Source organism: Lynx rufus, unplaced genomic scaffold (genome assembly GCF_022079265.1).
Source record: "Lynx rufus isolate CCGP_SWC_20201006 ecotype Redwood Valley unplaced genomic scaffold, mLynRuf1.p SCAF_16, whole genome shotgun sequence".
Classification (NCBI taxonomy): Eukaryota; Metazoa; Chordata; class Mammalia; order Carnivora; family Felidae; genus Lynx; species Lynx rufus.
The window spans coordinates 53,399,635-53,420,736 of record NW_025814830.1 but is presented as its reverse complement, the minus strand read 5'-3'; the positions used below and the strand labels follow the sequence as shown (position 1 = coordinate 53,420,736).

The 21,102-nt window shown below is 60.6% G+C and overlaps 2 protein-coding genes across 2 annotated transcripts; one reads left to right on the top strand and one right to left on the bottom strand.

The window, feature by feature from the left end:
• Positions 1-4,002: 4,002 nt before the first annotated feature.
• ADAD2 (adenosine deaminase domain containing 2) lies at positions 4,003-9,595 on the bottom strand. The gene is made up of 11 exons (XM_047079317.1): positions 9,385-9,595; positions 9,133-9,276; positions 6,424-6,564; positions 6,059-6,106; positions 5,836-5,961; positions 5,598-5,748; positions 5,337-5,504; positions 4,964-5,193; positions 4,621-4,849; positions 4,244-4,364; positions 4,003-4,160 (listed from the first exon to the last, which is right to left on the bottom strand). The coding sequence occupies exons 1-11, from the start codon at positions 9,593-9,595 to the stop codon at positions 4,056-4,058; spliced, it is 1,674 nt and encodes a 557-aa protein (XP_046935273.1). The 3' UTR covers positions 4,003-4,055.
• A 2,283-nt stretch (positions 9,596-11,878) lies between these two features.
• Positions 11,879-20,840, top strand: TAF1C (TATA-box binding protein associated factor, RNA polymerase I subunit C). Its single transcript, XM_047078845.1, has 15 exons — positions 11,879-12,023; positions 14,037-14,175; positions 15,083-15,164; positions 15,336-15,433; positions 15,506-15,595; positions 15,686-15,759; positions 16,397-16,635; positions 16,775-16,891; positions 16,984-17,101; positions 17,183-17,254; positions 17,377-17,512; positions 17,680-17,823; positions 18,622-18,796; positions 18,872-19,009; positions 19,112-20,840. Exons 2-15 carry the CDS (start codon positions 14,038-14,040, stop codon positions 20,083-20,085), a joined length of 2,595 nt encoding a protein of 864 aa, XP_046934801.1. The 5' UTR covers positions 11,879-12,023; position 14,037; the 3' UTR covers positions 20,086-20,840.
• The last annotated feature ends 262 nt before the right edge of the window (positions 20,841-21,102 follow it).

Sequence of the window (21,102 nt, the reverse complement as noted above, 5' to 3'; positions counted from 1 at the left end):
CCCTGTGTTACCAACCACCTCGAGGCTGTCCTTTTCCCTTCCTGGTGGGGCCGGAGGCGGAGGCTGCCACAGGCTTGCCAACATCCAGTCCTCTTCCACATTTCCAGCTTCCCTGCAGGTAGGGGAGCCACGGCCAAGGTTCCGGTCGGTGGAATGTGGTGGAAAAGGTGTGTGCCATTGTGGCACGGGGCTACACGGTCCTCTATGCTTTCCCTCCTGCCCTCACCCCACGAGCCCTGCAGATTCAGAGGAATACTCCAGGCCCTAAGCCAGGCGTCAGTAAACTACATCTGCCTCTCTTGTTTTTGTAAATAAAGTTTTATTGAAACACACGGCCCTTTCATTGCCTAGAGTGCGTTGGGGGCTATCACCACAGAGTCAAGTCGTTGCAATAGAGACCGTAGGCCCACAAGTGGAAATATTTACTTTCTGGGTCTTTATGGAAAGTTTGCTGGCCCTGCCCTAAGTGGTGTGGCCACGAGATAGCCATCTAACCCCCTGCGTCAATTCCACCAGCGGGAGAAGAGTTTCTCCCGAGTAAGCCACGGAAATTGCGGGGTTGTATGTCACAGCGTTTGGTCCACCCTGCATCCCGTTTCCTGTAGCAGCTTGTAAAGGCGTCCTCAGGTCAGAGGTCCACACCAAACCCTGGCCGCTGGCTCTGGCAAGGGTAAGGAGCCTCTGTCCCCAGTCACGTTGGCCGGGACCAACATCCACACGCGTTGTCTTCTCGACCAGCACCAACTCTAGGCAATGAAATGTTTTCCTTTCCTAATGGCCCCAAGACACTTGTTCAGTCCCGTACATACATCTCAGAGCCATCAGCCTCTGTGATTGCCCATTTTTTTTTAAGTTTATTTATTTTGGTAGAGATAGAGCAAGCGGGGGAGGTACAGAGAGAGAGAGAGAGGGAGACAGAATTCCAAGCAGGCTCTGTGCCGTCAGCGAGGCTCGAGCTCACCAACTGTGAGATCATGACCCGGGCCGCAATAAAATGGAAAATTTCAGAATCTCGTCTGACATCATATTCGAGCACGAGGTTCCTATTCTCTCTCTGGAACCAACCCCTGTAAAGAGGACATCCTATAATTCATTCATTTCCATTCAATGCTGGTTTATCAGGCATCTTCTATGTGGGAGACCCCTGCCCGGGGACACCGGGAGAAACAAACAGGGGGCCACCTCCGGGAGCTGGGAGCAAGACAGGCCTGACAGCAGCCGAGAGCCAGGCACACCACTCTGCTACCTTCCCAGTTCGACCACCGAGATCCCCACAGACTATGGCATCTGTGGCTGACTCACTTGCGGGGGGGCTTTGAGTCGCGCCCAGCTAGATTACATCACCTCGCAATTTAAATATAGGGGCAAGGGGCGCCTGGGTGGCTCAGTCGGTTAAGCGTCCGACTTTGGTTCAGGTCATGATCTCGCGGTCCGTGGGTTCGAGCTCCGCGTCGGGCCCTGTGCCGACAGCTCAGAGCCTGGAGCCTGTTTCAGATTCTGTGTCTCCCTCTCTTCTCTCTCTGACCCTCCCCCGTTCATGCTCTGTCTCTCTGTGTCTCAAAAATCAATAAACGTTAAAAAAAAATAAATAAATATGGGGGCAAAACTTCACCCCCAGGGGATCAGGCCAAGAAGACATTAACAGACTCTCCATTTCGAAAGCAGCCTTCGTCATCGTCCTCGCTGTGCGAAATGAGGACTATCTTGGGAGGAAGGGCTCGGACAGGCAGATTTATGCCACGCGGGAACAAATATTCCTTACTTAGCAGAACACAACAGAGTTAATGTCACTTTGAATAACTTGTTTACCCAGTGATTATGTGATGGATGGAAATCAAAAGCCTCATTGCCTGAAACTGCAGCGTGGGGTGGCTACTGTAGGCACCCCCGGGGTACAAAAAGTAAATCAATGTAAATTATCTCCTGGGGACAACAACGTGGAATAAACGGGCTAATTAATAGGCTTGGGTGTTTTAAAAATCCTCTCGTCCCTGAAAACAGTAACCAAGAGAAATCATTATTTCAGAGTCGGCCCGGAGCAGTTTCTTTTAGAGAAATAATGACTAACTGGTAAATTACCCAGCGGTTTCCTCAGGCAAATAAGATAACCAGAGCTTACCTAGCTTTGGGGCCGCCCCCCTGCTTCAAACTTCCCTGGGCACAAGCGCATTCCTGAGCACCAGGGGCCAAGGCAGCCCCTCCCCACCTTCCCCCTCCCGCAAGTCCCCTCCCCCCCCTCCCCTCCCTTCCTCCTTCCTTACCCGTCCCTTTCCCTCCTTTCCTCCTCCCCTTCCCTTCCCTCCCTGCTCCTCTCCTCCCCTCCCTCTCCCCCCGGCAGCTTCCTGGGTGTTCTGCAATCACACCAGCTGGACCACTTTCTTTCAACTGCACCTCCCACCTCGAGACCACCACCAGGCAGCCCTCCCGATTACTTGTCTAGATGCGGTGACCCAAGTACGCTGAGGTTAAGTGGCTGGCAGAGGCCACACACACCCAGGGGCAGAGGGGTGGTCCGGAGGGAGGGGACACCATGCCAGGATGTCGGCATCAGCACTGGCCTGGCCCCGTTGACCCAGCTTTCCAAGGCCCACCCGGGGGAGCAGTCTGTGGTCCTGAGCCTTAAAAGGGCTGCGGGTGCAGGGAGCCTCGAGCCGCAGGGTGTGTGGGGCCGGGGAGGGAGGGGGGGCCGGCATGATTTCAGCCGTCCCTGGCCCCAGGTCTCCAGACGTCCCAGTGGCCCGTGCACCTGTTCCGTGGACACTGTCCAGGCTGGCGGGGTGCCCAGGTGTCCAGACACGTGCAGGTGCAGCGAGGATGGTCTTCCCCCCGCCCGAGGCCCTCAGAGCACCTGAGAGCCCCCCCTCCGTGGGCTCCCTACAGCCCCCTGGAGGGAAAGCGAGGAAAAACGCCCACCAGGCCGTGCTAGGCCCGCAGGCCCAGGCAATCCCTCCGTCCACCCAGGCGGAACAGCTGGGGCGGCACCGAAGGACCGAGGCCCCGCTCTGCACGACCCCCTCCGTCAGCTCCCCAGGGCTGCCGTAACAAGTACCCCACCCCACCTGCCTTAAAACAGACAGTTATTCCCTCCCGGCTCTGGAGGCCGGAGGTCTGAGGTCAAGATGCCGGCAGGGCTGGTTCCTTCTGGAAACTCTGGGGACAAAACCAGCCCGCGCCTCCCTCCTGGTTCTGGTAGTGGCTGGCCATCCTCGGCGTTCCTTGGCTTGTGGTCCCAGCGCCGCCGTCTCTGGGTCCGTGTCCACACGGCCTCCTCCCTCTGTGTGTCTGTGTCTCTTCTTAGAAGGACCCCAGTCATGGGATTTAGGGTCCCCGGTCCCGGCCTCCCCTGGAGCTGGCAGGCAGGACTGAGCCACGGCTGGCGCCACGATAAAGTGACTCTGTGTTCACAAAAACCACAGGCCCAATATGGAGTCGCTTAGCCTGAGTTCCCACACCGGGGTTTGGGGTTTAATCATAATCTCACTGCAGTTTCACTCTCCCCAGAAAGGTAGCCTTAACTGGTCAGTCAGGAATTTTTCAACCAGAGCCACTGAGTCGGCCACCTGGGTCCTCTCTACCCCCCAAAGAAAGAGGAGGTAATCCGCATGATAAGACACTTTGCTTCTGCCCTAGAAAGTTCCATGCCTGGGATAATCCTTTTTTGTTTGTTTTTTTTTTTTTTTTTTTTTTGCTAATAACATTCTTGCTCTCCCCCTCCTTGTAGAACAACTTTCCATGCTGTCCAACTCCTTGGAAGCCCTCTCTGCTTGCTAGGGGGCACCGCCCCACTCATGAATCTGGAAGCAAGAGGGCTGCAGGTGACCCCTCCTCCCCAAAAAAACCCAGCAACAGCTAGAATCCCCCAGAAACTACACTTTTATTTAAGTCCCGGTGTGCCATAGTCCTCACCCCCCACCCTCCACCCTGTAGGCCCCTCCCTGTAACCCCAACTTCTCCCATGCATCCCCCCCCAGCGCCCCATGCACCCCCCCACCCTTCCCCAGAGACAGCAGGGTCCAGCTTGGCTCGGGGACCTCGTCCGCTTCAGCAGGTCGGTTTCAGTCTCTGAATTTGTCCACGAGTGGTTTTGAGGGCCAAGCCCCCAGGCCCTGCTGGTCCAGGAGGAGAGACAGCTGCCTGCGAGCGTCCTGGTAGGGTCCAGCCTAGGACAGGACAGGAGAGTGGGGGGGCGCGTGCCTGCTGGGCGTGCGGGACCGAGGGGCTACAAGGGTGGCAAGGCGCTGACCTTGGCTGCCTCGTAGGTCTTCAAGGCCAGGAGGCAGGACTTCCCGAGAGCTCTGGCAGCCTGGCGGAAGGCCCGGAGAAAGGCTGCCTTGCAGAGGCGGGAGGGAGGCCCGAGGGAGGCCCTGGAGTTGGAGAGAGGAGGTGTGAAAATCCCCGATGGCAGAAACACGATCAGGCCCGCGCCACGCCTCTCCTGCCACCTCCTTTCTCGCCCTGGTGATCTTGGGTTCGCGGGTGTCACAGGGTGGGTAATGGAAGCACCGGCCACAGTCCCAGAGCTAGGACTGGAACCAAGCTGGGGACCAGATGTACTCTCCCTCCCCGTGGGCAGGGAGACAGGGACCCCTCACCACCAGCCCGCCCATCGGCCTTTCTTACTCGGCCTTCACACGCCCGGTGGCCACATCCACAACCTCAACGTCGGTGTCCCCCAGGCTCCAGTTGAGGCTCAGGCCATTGCAGGCATTGGAGGTAGGATCCGAGGGGGCCACAGGGGGCCCTGCAAACAGGTGCAGCGTGGTACGGGCATAGGGCCCCAAGACCCCGTCTAGGTTGGGCCGGGTGTGGATGGCCCTGCTCAGAGTTGTGGGGTCGTGGCAGGGGTCGGCTGTGGGGACAGAGGCACGGAACGAGGTCTGAGTCACACACCCCACCCAGAGCCCACCTTCCACCCTCACCACAGCTCCCCACCCCCCGCCCCCTCCCCCACCAGGGGCCTCACCCAGGACAAGGCTGGTGGCATAGAGGGGAGGCAGGAAGTGGGCGAGCAGGGCGCCACCCAGCCCTAGCACGACCCAGCGTGCCAGCTTGTCGCTGGTGGAGAGGCAGCCCACGTGGGTGTTGCGCAGGGCGGGCGCTACGTAGCACACGGGCCTCAGCTCCCCGCAGATGTGGGCCTGCATGCGGGAGGACGGGCTGTGCAGGAGGCTACCCTCAGCGGATGGTGGGAGGCTGCAGGGGGGCAGGGGGGACAGGGGGGCAGGGGGAGCGTAGGCCCCGGACGCAAGGGTCAGGGCTGTCGTCCTAGCCCCCCCATCCTGCCCTCCCCGATGCAGGCAAACCGAGGGACCCCCCACCCCGGACCCCCCACATACTAGATGTCATGAGCAGCTCCCTTGGGGGTGTTGCTGACGTACAGGTGCAGGAAGATCCGGGGCTTGAGGGCAAAGGGGGGCCCGGGCCCAGGCTGGGGGGCCAGTACCGACCGTTCCTTGCCCTTGGGGCCACCCTGTGTCACCAACAGGAGCTGCCGGAACAAGAACCTGGGAGAGGCAGGTGGCGAAGCAGCTGGGGCCGTGGGGCCCCGCGTCCTGCCCCGGGGCTGCCCCCCAGTGCCTGCCCTGCCCGCCCCTCACCTGCGCAGGGCCCGGCGGGCCACCACCAGCCCGTGGCCGTCGTGGAGCTGCCGGCCCGAGAACTGCAGCCGGCGGGCACAGCTGCTGCTGCCTGTACCCAGCGCCACCAGCTGGTAGACCTCCTTGGCGTGGCCCCTGGCGCCGGGGACCTCTGTAAGGCGAGGGGGCGGAGACGTGCCAGCCAAGGCAGGGGGCCCAGGAGGGGGGTGGGGGCTGCAGGCTGCGGGGCGAGCCCTACCTCTCTCCAGGATGACCGCAGCCACAGTGCCCTTACAGGCCCAGTATGGGGAGGTCTTGTCCACCACACGGTCAAAGCCGGCGCTGACTATGGCCGCGCAGCGCTGCTCGTGGGTCAGGATGTTCTCTGCATGTGGGGGGGAGGGGGGAGGGGGGAGGTGGGGGCCCCGCAGGCTGTGCCCCTCTCCTCACCACGGGGGCCGGGTCAACGGGGGCCCACCTACCTACACTCAGAGGATCGAGTGGAAGCCTGCTGGGGGTCTCTGGGGACTCTGGGAGAGAGACAAGGGGGCAGGTTGCCATGGGTACCAGCGCCTGCCCTCCGGTTTTTTGTCCTTCTGGAAGCCAAGAAGTTCCATCGGTGGGAGTGTGATCGGATCATCTTCCAGAAACCCCAAATTCCTGGGCTGTCCCCGGCTGGCCGGCCGGCCCTGCACCCCCGGGGGGGGCAGGCTTCAAAGGAATCAGGGCAGGGGGCAGCTCACATCCCGCTCCCCAGCTCCCCACAGGCCAGGTCCTGATGCCCAGATGGTCTCTGCGACACCCCAACCGCGCACACGCCCCCACTGGGGTCACCGGCCCCCCTCACTTGGGCTCCCCAGCTGACTCCGGATGTAGCGGAGGGCGGAGAGCGCCGCCTGCTGTCTGGCCTCCGGCTTGCTGCTGGCCTTGACCGAGGGGCAGAGCAGGCCATCCACCTCTGCGCACACGGAGAACGGGAGGCAGGGGTCTGAGGAAGGAGGGAGGGGGGTGAGGCTGCGAGCCCACGGTCCATCCCCCAGTGGGCCCACCTGAGCCACAGCCGCTTCCTCCTCACCCCACCCCTACCCTCACTGCCACCTATTGGCCACAAAAGAAAACCACGAAAAATAAAAGAGGGGGGCATTCACTACAAACGACATAATGACACGTGAAAAATGAGTAACAATATTAAAAAGACTACCACAAAATACAACACGTTTGAATGCACTCCAAACGTGCCACACGGCAGTCCTGCACGAGGAACGGATTTCGTTCTGGGGACCGTGGCCAAGGGCTTGTGTTCAAAGCGCCCGCGTTCACGCACGGCATCAAACGGTTTTATTTGCTCGCTGATTCTGCTCCCCGGTCGGCAGCACGCTTTCTGTTTCTTGGCTAAAACGTCTTCCTTCTTTAAGAGAGGAATCCGTTTCCAAGTACCGGGCTGCCTGCAACTAGCCGAGGTCTGGGCTCGTGTTGCGGGAGCCTTAGCGCAGAGATTCACTCCCTGTCGGAGGACATCCGGAATGCCCCCTAGCGGGTGCAGGAGGAGCAATGGCATCGGAGAAGCTCCTGGGGCCGGATTGACCACAATGGGGCAAGTGAAGACACCTGGCGGACCTCCCCCCCCCCAACCCCGCCTGCACTCAGGCCTCCCCCCCCAGCTGACGGTGCCCGTGGTGGGACAGAGCACAGGCCTCCCTGTGGCAAGTGCAGCCAAGGACAGGAGGTTACCCCGTGCGCTCGTGCCCGGAATCACAACCTGAACCCGGTCCCGGGGAGACACATAAACCCAAATGGTAGGACTTTCCACGAAACCACCAGCCTTTAGTCTCCAAAAACATCAATTTTCCTGGAGACAAAGATGGGCCGGGGAGTGGTTTCACATAAAAGGAGACTGAAGAGACGCGGCAGCTACATGACAGGTCCCGCCGCGTGGGAAAATGGTTATTACCGGGACAACCGGCAAAACGCGGGTGTGAGTGGTCGTTAGGTTAGAGCATTACATCAGTGTTCTCGTTCCCGAATTTGATCACTCACCGTCGTTATGTAAAATAATGTCCTTGTTCTCAGGAAATACACTTAGGCATTCAAGGGGTAAACTAACTTTGGTCAGAAAAAAAAAATAATGTATTTATATATACATTAAGAGGGGGAGAGAGAGACATCCACAAAACAAAGGTGAAAAGGCTAACTGAATCTCGGTGAAGAGCTTCCAGGAGCTCGTCCTTACTATTCCTTACAATGTTACCAAATAAAAACTAGAACTAAAAACAGCGCCCACCCACATAAACAAGGGGCAAGGGTATCCTAAGCAGAAGGGAGAGGCGATATAACCCAGAGGTTCACACAGTGCAAATCGGCTACAGCCTCTCTGGCCTCAGTCTTCCCGTCTGTAACATGGGGACAATACCATGCCCCTCTTAAGGAATAGTCATGAACACTCAGTTCATGTGGCCGAAGCCCTTCCAACAGGGGCCTGGCTCATGGCCCAGGACCCAAGAAGGTGAGCTATGATCGTCTGTGCTGAACCCGTCTTCTCATTTTCTGCATTCTTGATGCTTCTGAATTCGGGGCTTTGATCCTGGAGACTGCCTCTCCTAGGACTGGCTAACTCCTAGAGAGGACAAACCACTTCCCGGCAAACGCACCTCTGACACAGAAACCAACCAATCCAGAGCTCATACCCCGGCCACCAACCCTACATCACCCCACGGACAGGTACTGGGTAAGTAGGGATCCCCTCATAAGCCCAAAACTTACTCAGTGCCTTGCTTTGCACAATCCTAGGCTTACCCAGCGTACCTACCTTGCTTCAACCATTCCTTCCCAAGAAAACCCCAACAAAGGCCCTGCGTTTTTCTCTCCCCCCTATCTGCCTCCCAACCAGTTCTGGTCCTGTCCCCTGTGGCCCTATGTGGCAAGGTCTGTCTCCTTTTCCTACGGATCTGAACTTCTTCCTCTTTGACAGTCATTTCCACACCTGCTGCCTTACCACCCATGATGAAAAGAAGCCCCAAGTACGTTTTTAATACGGTACCTTTTGGGCTATTCACTTGGGGTTCTCTTCGGCAGTTGTACAAACGCTCCCAACAGCTGGACAGATAACTCTCTTACCATCTCCTTAGAAACTGGGAATGCTCTGGCATAAGGGAACCTGCTTTTGGGACCCGGGGTCCTGCTCTGTGTGTCTGTGTCGGAGGTGGGGGCGGGGTGGGATACACTGAGGAAGAGGAAAGGACAGGGTAACGAGTACAGCTCCATCCAGGGCTGCCATGATCACACTGGGCTTGAGAAGTCACTCTGGGAGCTACAATGTCGGCATGGCAACTGTAATTGCATGGAATTGGCCCTCAGAAAAAAACAGTGCAGAAAGGCTGGGTGGCTTGGGCCAAATCCCTTAACCTGTCGGAACTTTCAGAGGGCGACTTGCTGAGACCTCGCCAGCTGGATGTCTGGGGGGGGCTCACAGCAGGTCTGCGGGGCTCCAGGCTCAGGCCCAGCTCACGGTCCCTCCTCCACCCAGGGAGCGCTGCGATCGCGGGCCACGGGGCCTCACCTGCCGTCTGGTCCTCTCGGAAGACCAGGGAGACGCCCAGACTGGCTGCGTACTGCGTGAGCAAGGCCACGGCCTGGCCCGGCGGCGGGTCCTTGAGCTGCAGGCCCAGCTGTCCGGCCGCCTTCGGGAGGTCCCCGGCGGGCCCTGCGGGCAGGACAGAGACCCTGGGGGGCTTCCCCATCCGTGCCTCCAAGTCTTCCCGTGCCCGGGCTGCCCCCAGCTCCCTGACTCCGGTCCCCGCCCTGGGCCCACCGTCCAGTGCTGCCGAGGCCTGGGGCTGCCCGTCCCTGTCGTCGTCGTTCTCCGCACTGGGGGCGACCGCGGGCTCCCAGGGGTCTTGGCCCAGGCTGGCTGAGGGCTGCCAGGGGCTGGGCCTGGGGTTGATTTGCAACGACGCCGCCAGGCGAGGCTTCCTGCGGCCGCCGTCATCCGTGCCTGGGGCGGCGCTGGCTGTTGAAGCCATGGCTGAACGCGGGGACCCGAGGGGACAGCTGACCCAATCTCGCTCCGACTGCGCCCTTTTACGCGCGTTGGCGCGGCTTCACGTGAGGAGCACGGGGCTCGGCGGACTTTGCCTGGCAAGCCCCGCCCCCCACCTCGCTGCTGGCCAATGAGAGCCTGCAGGGCTATGTCGGACAGCCTGCCCAGCCAATTGGAAGGCCAGCCTCCTGGATCTCAACGGCCAGGATGCGGGGCCCCGGTTGAGCGATCTCGCTAATATCCCCCTTCCTGGGCGGGGGGACTTCAAGCAAGGAGTGGGGAGGGGAGGAAGGAGGGCGAGGTTCCCGTTACGTGTTCTCCCAACCCCGAGTGGTCCTGGAAGTGAAGACCAGGGAAGGGGCCCGGGGATGCGCATCCAAAGCCTCACCCTTGCTCCGGCCCCAAGATGTCCCCAACTACACTCATCACACCAGACCGCCCCCAACCAATAAGCTTGCATGGGGTGGGGGTGGGGGGAGTCCTTAGGTGTTATCAGTCGGAGCAGCTGCCCAGCATCTGAAGGATCTGCTTTGGAAAACTTCACTGGAGGCCTTCCCCAAGCCTCTAGCCACAATTAACCATTTGGCACCCCCGGCTTTCCCCCCCCCCCGAAGGGGTTTTAAGTTGGCTTGTAAAAACTACCACGGGACAGTAGATAAGGGACTAGGGATGAAGGAAAACTAGCAAAAACAAGATGAAGTTAGGGATGAGGACAATTTACACACGGTCTATGATGCAGTACGCAATTGTTTTAAGGGGCCACAAATTTAACTGAGTCTTACGGGAGCCAGCGAGCAGGAAAATGTGACCACTCGGTTCACAGTGTGGAAGACCTGTCGCCGTTGCTGCTGCTGCTATGGATTGCCACCTTTGGGTCTGACGGTGCTAACCAGGGAGCGTGGATGCTGGGGCAAAGAAGGAACAGTTGGTGGATCCAGGGACGTTTGACCTGGGAAGACGGGCAGGAAAGATTCACGCGCACTGGAGAAAAAGTTCTCAAGACACCTAGACTGAAATCAGACGCTTAGAAACTGATCTTTTAAAAATAATCGTTCTCGGGGCGCCTGGGTGGCTCAGTCGGTTAAGCGTTCGACTTCGGCTCAGGTCACGATCTCGCGGTCCGTGAGTTCGAGCCCCGCGTGGGGCTCTGGGCTGATGGCTCGGAGCCAGGAGCCTGCTTCCGATTCTGTGTCTCCCTCTCTCTCTGCCCCTCCCCCGTTCATGCTCTGTCTCTCTCTGTCTCAAAAATAATAAAATAAACATTAAAAAAAAATAATCGTTCTCAGGGATCCCGGGTGGCTCAGTCGGTTAAGCATCTGAATCTTGATTTCAACTCAGGTCATGATCCCAGGGTCGTGGGATAGAGCCCATGTCGGGTTCCACACTGCGTGTGGATCCTGCTTGGGATTCTCTTTCTCCCTCCCTCTCTGCCCCTCCCTGCCCCTCCCTCTCTCTCAAAATAAACATTTAAAAAATACAAAAAAATAAAAATAATGGTTCTCCAAGTGTGGTGCCTGGATCAGCATCACCTGGGAATTCATTACAAATGCAAGTTCTCGAATCACATCCCAGACCTACTGAACCAGAAACTCTGGGAGTGGGGCCCAACAAACTGGTTTGATAAGCCCTCCAGGGGATTCTGTTGCACGCTCAAGCTTGAGAGCTATTGGGTTAAGATAATGGTAAGATTTATGATCGCATGGTAGTTCTTAAAGTGTGACAGCCCCCCCCCCCCCACAAGTGCAATCAGCATCCACTGGGAATTTAGCAATGCAAATGATCGGGTTCCACCCCACCCAGTAACTGTTTTACACGCCGGTCAAATGATGCCATGGAAGCTAGAACTTGAGAAGCAATGCTTAGAGCTATATTTGCTTGACCACTGGGAGAGTTTCATGTACTCTAGGGGTACCTGTATCCCTGGTTATAAAGCGTGCTTTATACACAGATGTGAGGACAATTCTTTGAATTTCTACTCACTGATACAGCGCTTGGTTCGTAGTAAGTGCTCCGTACTCGGGAAGTGTTTGTTGAATGAATTAATTTAATACTGAACAGCAAGCCTGCAGAGATGGGATTCGAATCCGCATCAAACTGGCCTTCATTACACGGACCCGAGGGGACGGTATATACTTCTACCGTCCAAGGTGCCGCCTCCATGACCATTCTCCCTCCACCCGGGAGGTGGCGCTCCGCGGCGGCCGCGCAGGGCGGGCTGGGAGGCGGGACTTCCTGCCTTCGAGGGAGCACTTCCGGCCCGGCCCGGAAGACCGTTAATACCCGTGGTGGTGCCGTTCCATCTCGGGCGCTGGAGTCGGGGGGTAGTTTGCGGGCTCCCTCGTGGCGCGCGGGTTAGGCAGGTGTCCCGCGGAGCTCCAGGTCGCCGACGAGCACAGCGGAGCCCGGGCCACGTAAGTGCGCGCGCCGCCCGGACGGCGGGGCGAGGGGAGGCTCCGGGCTGCGAGCGGAGCTCCGGCTTGGTCTGTGCGCGAGTCCGCGGGCTCCACGCCGTGGCTTTGGGGACAAGTTCCCCAGCCGCCGCACAGGGGGCTGTCAGCTCCTGCCTCGGGGTGCGGTGAGGATCCCACAAATGCAACGCGTGGCAGCAGCCGTCCGGCACACAGCGGTTCCCGCGGGGCCTCTGCCGGTCGGAGGTGAGGGCGGGAAATGAGGCTGCCTCGTCCGGGGGGCTTTTCCGAACTCGTGGGCTCCACCAGCGCCCTCTGCCTGCCTGGGTTTGTTTGAGGCTGTTTGGATCCTTTCCCGTCGTTCATTTCTGGATTTGTTCTTCCAACTTATGTGCACGAATCGCTACTGTGGAGCGGATACCGAGGCACTGGGAAGAAGTGAAGTCCCTTCCCCATGGGGGCTGTTGGAGCAGTTTTGAATCAAATAGCTTCATCTGTAAATATCTAATCATACATCGCAGTGCGTGCTCTGGAGAAAGTGCAGGGTGTGGGGGGTGGAGAACCTGCCCAGGATTTTGTAGGTGGGTGGGAAGGATGCTGATGTTGATTCTCAGCGGAGAGATGGGTGTGCGGTGAAAGGCAGCACGGCGAAGAAATCCCTAAGGAGGTCAGTGTGCTTGGAGCCCAGGCACAAGAGATGAGCTAGACGTGAGCTGGAGATGTGTTTGGAGACGTGCCCACGCTGGTTTATCAGGGATGCAGCCCCCTCTGGGAGGCATGGGTACTCCCTAACTGCCTTCAGGACAGAAGGTCCCGGGGAAGCCAGTGTTTTGCACAAGGGTTCGCTGAGCCCTTCTTTGATTCCCGCCACTGCCCTCACCTGTTCTGTTGTGGGAAAGAGGAGGACGGCAGCAGCCAGCCCCGGGAACCCTGCCCTGGGAGAGCTCACAGTCTGGCAAGACTACCTAGAGTGAGGCTGATGTGCCATGAGAAACACATATTCATTCATTCGAGAAGCGTTTATCGGCGCTTCTGCGTGACAGGTGTTTTGCGTGAGATGCGGGGGTGTAGGGGGATTACAGAATAAACCCGTAAAACGCAGTGGCAGTTCCAAGGGACAGTTTGTATCTGGCACAGCCCTTTGACGTAAATCTATTTTTTATAACTTTTATTCTTTAGACATAAATTTACTATTATTTTTTTTTAATGGTTTTTTTATTCATTTTTGAGAGACAGAGGAGTGCTAGCGGGGAAGGGGCAGAGAGAGAGGGAGGCACAGAATCTGAAGCAGGCTCCAGGCTCCGAGCTGTCAGCACCAAGCCCGATGCGGGGCTCAAACTCACTAACCACGAAATCATGACCTGATCCGCAGTCGGACGCCCACTGACTGAGCCACCCAGGCGCCCCAAGACATAAATTTATTATTAATCAACACACAGTTGCATGTACCTGACAGCGGAAAGACAGATGAAGAAGACTCCTTGGCTTTGGGTGAACTTGAGTTGGTCTTGGGAGCGTAGCCTGGGATGTAGGGTGTGTAGCCTGCAAATGTGTGGTTGTAACACGTGACAGCTATGGTACAAGCTGACCCCTGGCCACCTGTCTGACTTCATCCCCTCCCGTGCTCCTCGTTTATTCTGTGGCCTCCCTAGTTGTTTCTCACGCTTTCCTGCCCCAGGACTTTTGCACATGTTGTTCATTCGGCCAGGAGCCCTCATCCCAATTGTCTGCGTGGTTCTGTTCCTCATCATGTTCAGGCTGTGGCAAATGCCACCTTCTGAGTGAGGCTTTCTCGGGCTGCCATCACCTCCCTCGTGGTTGGTTGGTTGGTTGGTTGTAATATAGCCCTTACTAACATCTGGTGGGAGGCTACATGTTGATTTTTCTTCATTATCCACCTCCCGAAATAAAGTAACAGTCCTTTCGGGGGACTCTTTACTCTCTCGGGAACCCTGCAGGGCGCTGTCAGATTCAAGTCTCTGAGAAAGCTCTCGACGCGTGCTTCTTGTTTTCCAGGATGGACTTCCCCGGCTCGCTCCCACCCACGTTGTTTAGGACCGGCCCCCTTGGCGTGAGTAACACCCCTGACCTGTCTTTCATGTGTAGCTGGAGAGACGCGCTCACCCTGCCTGAGCCCCTGGCCCAGAACTCCCAGGTGAGGATGGAGGGGAGAGCCCCGGCAGCAGCCCGTCCACTGCCCCCCTCCTTTTCCAGCACTCACACCCACCGTCAGGATGCAGGGTGGCTTTGCATGAGTGCACATCTGCCAAGACACAAATCTGCCACGCAGAACCTCGCCTTGGGGTTACGGAGGACGCCCTACTCTCCCCAGGGGGTTTCCTGAGCAGGAGCTGTCGCCTCGCTCGTCCCCCTCGCCCCGCTCGGTTTTTCCCACATTTGCCCGGCAGATGCTCACTGATGAGCCCCTCCAGGGCGCCGGGTACCTTTTTAGGCCCTGAGAATCCAGCGTGAGTAAGTCACATACACCCTCTGCCCGTGGGACCAAGGGTTCGGCTGAGTGAGAACAGACCAGTGGGGAAAGGATAAAATCATTACCGAGTGTGATAAGGGCTCTGAACCAGCACAGTGGGGATGAAGGGGGGCGGGGCAGGGGTGCGTGGGAAGGGATGAGGCGGGAGGGAAGGAGAGGCCTCTGGGACAGGAAGGACAAGGCTCTTTGCCTGGAAGCCCAAGCCATCTGGCTCCCACTCGGAGACAGGCTGCCTAAGGATTATGCCAGGCGGGCGGGCCTGTGGGCTCCCCAAGTAAGTAACCGCGTGGTGTCCCGAGCAGAAGCGAGAGTCAGGCGGCACTCGGGTCACCGATAGTGGCACGGGGGCTCCTTCTTTGAGAGCCAGCGCGGCTGTGGGTCAGGAGCGCAGATTGGCCCCAGGCTCCTGGCCTTTTTCTTGGCTAGCTGTGTCCTGGGGCCAGGCTCCCTGTGTCTCCATTTCTTCACCGGTAAAGCGACGGGGACCGTTGTACCAGTGAGTTAATAAGTGACACATGCCAGCGCCTGGGACCGTGCTCACCGTGTTGTTGTCGGGCTTGTGTTTCCTCAGAATGGGGTGTCGTGCACGGCCGCAGCCCCGCTCTGGGAGCCAGAGACCCCCGGGCCCCTTCCCTTGCTGCCTCCTGGTCCCGGTAAGGATCTTGGTCCTTGGGGCTCCCTCCCAAGCTGCTCCCATGTCACTTCTGCCCCCCACCCCCCCAGCCAAAGGCCTTCCCTCTGGTCATCTGGGACGCCTGGCCCCACTTCTGGGCCCTTTCTGGTTCCCGAGACGAACCCCTTCCCCAGCCTCGCTCTTCCCTCAGATCCCTGGGACCCTGGGGTGACCGCCCGGGACCTGCTTTTCCGGGGAGGTGTCCCATTCCGAAGAAAGCCCCGGGCCGTGCTGGATGTGACGGAACAGGTGGGTAGGCGCACGGTGGCCAGTGCCGTGTGGCCGGGGCTGTGCTTAGTGACCTGGCCTCCTCTCCTGCAGCTCAGCCGCTTCCTGTGGGACCACGGGGACATAGCCTTTGCGCCCCTGGGGAAGCTGATGCTGGAGAATTTCAAACTAGAGGGAGCACGGGTGAGTAACCCCGGTCCCACCAGGAGAGAGGCTTCCCCGCTTCTTGGGGTAACGTCGGCTGTGCGAGCTTGACAAGGCCTTTCCACACAGAGCCATTCTAAGAAGAAGACAGTGGTCAGTGTGAAGAGTCTGCTCCAGGACCTCGGTGGACACCAGCCCTGGGGGCAAGTGGCTAGTGAGAAAGGCCGGGCTCAGTAGGCCTAGCTGGCGGGGGGGCGGGGGGGGGGTGTTGGGTGGAAGGAGCCAGGGCACGGACGTAGGTTTCTGTCACGGTCGTTTCCCCTGCCCCGTGCAGTCATGAGCCATAGTCCACACACAACTGCAACTGGAAGTGGAAGAGCGAATTCGGTTCACGGACTGCAGGCATGGCTGCATCTGGGTGCTCAAGTAACGTTAATAAGGCTCTGTCTCTTTTTTTTCTCATCCGCTTGGCTTTGCTTGGCTTATCCTAGACGAACCGTTTCTAAGTGGCAGTGAGAGAGCTTTTGATTTCGAGGAAGAAACCCGGTGTCTTTCCTGGGGCACCAGCAGAAGTTCTGGGAAGGGGGTGGTTGGCCTGGTCTGTGCGTCTTGCTTCTCTATGAGCCAATCACTGTAGCCAGAGGTGACATGTGACCACCCTTGCAGCGTGTGGGGCGGGGCGGGGGGGGGGCGGGAATAGGGTCGTTTCCCAAAGGAAGAGATTCTAGGTCGATGGAAACCGCACCTACTGGCCTGGCCTCCCTTGGGATGGAACCTAGTCTTCCTCTCTGTCACTGCCACTGCCGCAGCCTCATCCTCCTGCCCTTCTTTTGCCCCCAGATGTCCCTGGGCTTCCCTCAGCTTCCGACAGCGCCGGTTCTCCATCCTCGGGGGCCCCGTCCTGGGCACGTCTGTGGCCGGCCTGCTGGGAGAGCTGCTGCATGAGGAGCTGGCCACGCGGTGGGAGCGGCTCCTCCTGGACGACGCGTTTACCGGGGGCGCGTTGGCCTGGGTGCCCGGAAGGACGCCCCAGGTGGGACAGTTGGTCTACCCTGCGGGAGGCGCCCTGGACAAGCTACGTATCCTTTCCCGCCGGGCCAGAGGGTGTGGAGGCGGCTCCCCGTGGGGCGAGAGATGCCCCCGGCGTGGTCTCAGGGCAGGATGTCGGGGACTCGCGGTGACCAGACCTCACACACTTGTCCTTAGCGAGAGGCCCAGATTTCCAAGAGGTCAGCGTGGCCCCAGGTGGTGACCCCCAGGCCCTCGGCGACCCTGGCCACATCCAGCTCCGAGGGCCTGTCCGGCAGGTGGTGACCCACACCGTGCAAGGGGAAGGTGAGTCCCTGGGACGCCCCCTTCCTCCGTCCTTTCCCCCTCAATGACCGGCCTGCTGCCTGACTCTGACCCCGACCCTCTCCACCCCTCAGCCCTGCTGGCTGTCCGGTCTGACTACCACTGTGCCCTGTGGAAGGTCAGTAAGCAGGGGCGCCCCGCCCCCCTCCGGGTGCTGCAGATCGGGAAGGGGGCCACAGGGATCAGCCTCAGGTGAGGGGCTCAGACGGGCTGGTCTGCGAGGGGGTGGGCGTGGGAAAGGGGAGGTCAGCTGACCCCAGTTGTGCCCCGCAGCCCTCACCTGCCTGGGGAGCTGGCTGTCTGCAGCCGTTCGGGAGCCGTCTGTCTGTGGACCCCCCAGGATGGGTATGCCCCCTTCCTGTGGCAGTCCTCTACCCCGGCGCGTCCTGGACCCCGGGCCGTGTCACCCCGGTACCCACCCCCCCATCAGCCTGTCTCCCCGCCCACGGCTGGCCCGTCTCCCCAAGGCTGCAGCAAATCTACAAGGACCCCGAGACCCTTGTGTTCCGGGACCCCTCTCCCTGGCGCTGGGCAGACTTCACGGCCCATCCCCGGGTGCTGACCGTGGGTGACCGCACTGGAGTGAAAATTATCGACACTCAGGTGAGGGGAGGGGACCGGCATCGGCACCGCAGGGGGACAGAGCGGATACACGGGGGAGGGCAGGGCCGGGAGGGGGCTTCCCCAGAGGGCCACTGTTGGGGGACTGTCAGGGGTCTTGCCGCGGCCCCCCGGCTGCGCGGGGGAGCTGACCTGGGTTCTTCCCCCAGGGCCCACCCGGGTGTGGTCTGCTGCTCTTTCGTGGGGGGGCAGAAGCAGCGTGCCAGAAAGGGGAGCGCGTCCTGCTGACCCGGTACCTGGGGGGGTGCGGCCCTGAGCCCCTGTGCCCCACGTTCCATCTCATCCTGACCCAGGTGAGCGGTCCCTTCCCTCCTCCCCCTTACGCCGTCCCAGAGACGATGGTCAAAACGGGAATCACAGAGACGACACCCCAGAGACTCTTCCGATAAGTTGATGAGCCCCTGAAATGTGCTGACCGGTGGGTGGGACCTCCCCGCGGGGAGGACACATCTGAGCAGAGCTTTAAGGCAGCCCCAGGGATGGCCCAGGTGAGGGAAGAAAGGCGTGGGGTGTCACAGGGCGTCTGAGATTCCCCCGAGGGCCCGCCCCCCACACCCCCTAGGACTCTTGGGGTGTTAGTAGGTGTGTGTCGAGCGTAGGTTCCAGGCTCGGGTGGGCTCGGGGAAGGCCCAGTGGGTTCCTATGTGACAAGACTCCTCTGCACCTCTCCTGAGAGCCTGTCCCTGTGTGGCGCTCGGGGTGACTGATGCACCCGGGGAAATGCCTCCCATATGACACTAGCCGGGGGTGGGGGGAGAGGCGGGCAGGGCAGCCACAGCACTGGGTCAGCTCTGGGGCCTCGGCTCATCTCGAGAGCCGGGATACATGGGGGACACAGAGCTACCCATCGCATCAAACACTTCTCTCGCGCCTCAGTCGCGTGCCCCCTTCGGTCACGGGCAGTCACCCGTGGCCCCCTGGGTCTGGTCGCATCCCCTCGGTCACAGTGCCCCTTGGTCGCAGCCTCCCCCACATTCACCCCCATCGGATGCCCCTGCAGTCTGGTCACGTACCCTTGGTCGTGTCTCCCCCCGCCCCCGATCACATACTCAGTCGCAGCCCTGGGTCTCTCTGTTTCTTGTCGCCCCCAGTTCTCGCTCTACCTGGTGGATGAGCGCCTCCCCTTGGTGCCCCTGCTGAAGTGGAATCACGACCTCCCCTCCGCCCCCCTGTTTGCCCAGCTGCTGCCCCCGCCCCAGCCCGGGCACGCACAGCCGCTGCTGCTGGGGGGCCAGGGCGGGCACCTGCGGCTGCTGCAGCTCGCAGGTGAGGGGCCGGGCGGGGCCGGGGACAGGGGCGCAGGGTGATGGGCGGCCCCTCAGCTCCCCGTCCTTCCTCCAGGAACGGGGGCCTCCGTGCCCCGGCTGGCGGGCCCCCCCCAGTCTCTCCCCTCCAGCAGCGACTCCCTCTCCGCGTTCCCCCTGCTGGAGCCCAAGAGTCAGTGGCGGCTGCAGGAGCGTCTGAAAGCGCCAACCATAGGTGTGCTGGGGCAGGGGAACGAGTGGGGGCGGGGGCACTGCACCCTCCCCCCCCCCCCCCCCCCCCCCCCGGCCCTGGCATCACTATCACTCCCATCTCCAGGTCTGGCTGCCGCGCTCCTGCCCTCTGCCTCCGCGCCGGTCCTGTTCCCCTTCCAGCTTTCCGCGGCTGGGGATGTCTTCCACCAGCGCCTCCGCCTCCAGGCGGACCCCGGGCTCGCCTCCAGTGCCCCCGTGGCTTCCTGGACTCCCCAGGCCACCGCCTGCTGCGGCCGGTGGCTGAAGGCCCTGCTGGAGGTACCCCTGCCTCCCCCCGTGTGGGCAGCACCCAACTTCTCCCACCGCCGTGTGCTAGGCTGCGTGGAACCGCGGCAGATGGAACAGAAAGTGCCAGATGGTCTCCGTGCGGCCATGGCCGAAGGGCGACTCCTGCTGCGGAGGGACCTGGGCGCCGTCCCCTCTGCGGAGCCACCCCCTGCCCCCGAGCCAGGCCCCGAGGACGAGCTCAGTGCGCGTTTGGAGGCAGCCTGGGAAGGCCGGGCGGCCGCCTGGTGGGAGAGCCAGCAGGGCGGGAGCTCGGGGCCCGGGAAACGGCCCCGGCGGCACAAGCGCCGGACTCAGCTGTCCAGCACTTTCTCCTCGCTCAGCGGCCGCCTGGACCTCTCGGACGCCACCAGCCCGCCCCGCAGCCCAGACCGGACGTCCCCTGAGGCCAGGCCTCAACCACCGGTGACCCCGCCCTCCCAGGAGCTGACCCAGGAGCCGTGGGCTCGGGGTGTCCCCTCGGAGAGGCAGCAGACGCTCCGGGACTACATGGCCAAGCTACCGCTCCGCGGGGACCCCCCAGGAGGCGTCCCGTCACCCCTGTCCCAGGCCTCCGGCGTCCGGGCCACCCCCTCCGGGCAGCAGCCCCTCCAGGATGGCTCAGCGGAGCGGCCGCTCCGAAGGCACACGCTGGGAGGTGCCGCCGTGCCCTCTTCCCAGACCTCCAGCGTCCGGGCCACCCCCTCCAGGCAGCAGGCGCCTGTCCCCTCGGGCTCTCAGCCGAGGAGGAGGAAGCCCCGCATGGGCTTCTGAGGCCCCGGGAAGCTGCTCCCCCACCCCGAGAGCCCTTCTTCTCCGACAGCTGCCCCTTCCAGGCTGGAGCCCAGGAAGTGGAGAGAACAGTCTCCAGGGGGCAGACCTTTCTGCTTCCTGGAGGTCACGGGACTGCAGGAAATGCCCCAGAAATGATCGGGAGCCAAGTCAGAGCCACGGGGACAGCAAAATAGTCGTCTCTCCCTGTTTATGCTTTTGCTCGAAGATCCTTCCTGACCTCATGTTGCAAAGGCCCCGGTGGTCCCGTCGACCCATGCAAAGGCCCGAAGGTCCGCGTTGTTGGGATTCGTTCCCTGCAGGGGACAGTGGTGTGCTTAAAAGCAGGGGCCCCGTCGACATTGGGGTCACGGTGCGGGTGCCTCGCCGTGCTCAGGGAGGCTGCTGGTGCTGGTTAGTTGGTGTTTGTTGAGCAGTTTCAACCAGGATCTAATGTTCTCTAGGGGGAGACACTCGGTCCCGCGTTTGGGGATTGAATAAACTCGGCCGCTGAGCCCGAGCCCGGCAGCGTCCCCTTGCGTGGCTTTTGACGTGTAATGCGTGAATTGACGTCCTCCGAGGCATGTGTCTCAGTGAAAGATCCTGCTGTCCTGGGGGGAAAGGGGCCCCCAGAACGTCACAGGACACCAGGACTTCACCCAGATTACTTATCTCACGTGAGGAGAAGACTGGTCCTTTCCTCGGGCACCTGAGGGAAAGAGGCGCACACGACTCGCACAGATTAAATAACACCCTGACTCGGTGGGTCCTGGCGTGTCTGTAATGCTCGTGGGAGACGTGCGTGGTTACACAGTTCACGCCGTGGAGGATGGGGGGGCGGAGGGGGGCGACACGTTGTGCTTTGAGTGGGACTGCAGCGCCGTCCGCACTTGGGGGGGGTGCCGGCATGGGGGGAGCCGGGCGCCCGGCGCCCTCAGCAAGGGCAGCTCTTTGGAAGCAAGGGGAGCCCCGCCGAGGGGGGCTGCGCCCACGGGGGGCCCTGGTCACGGGCTCACCGTC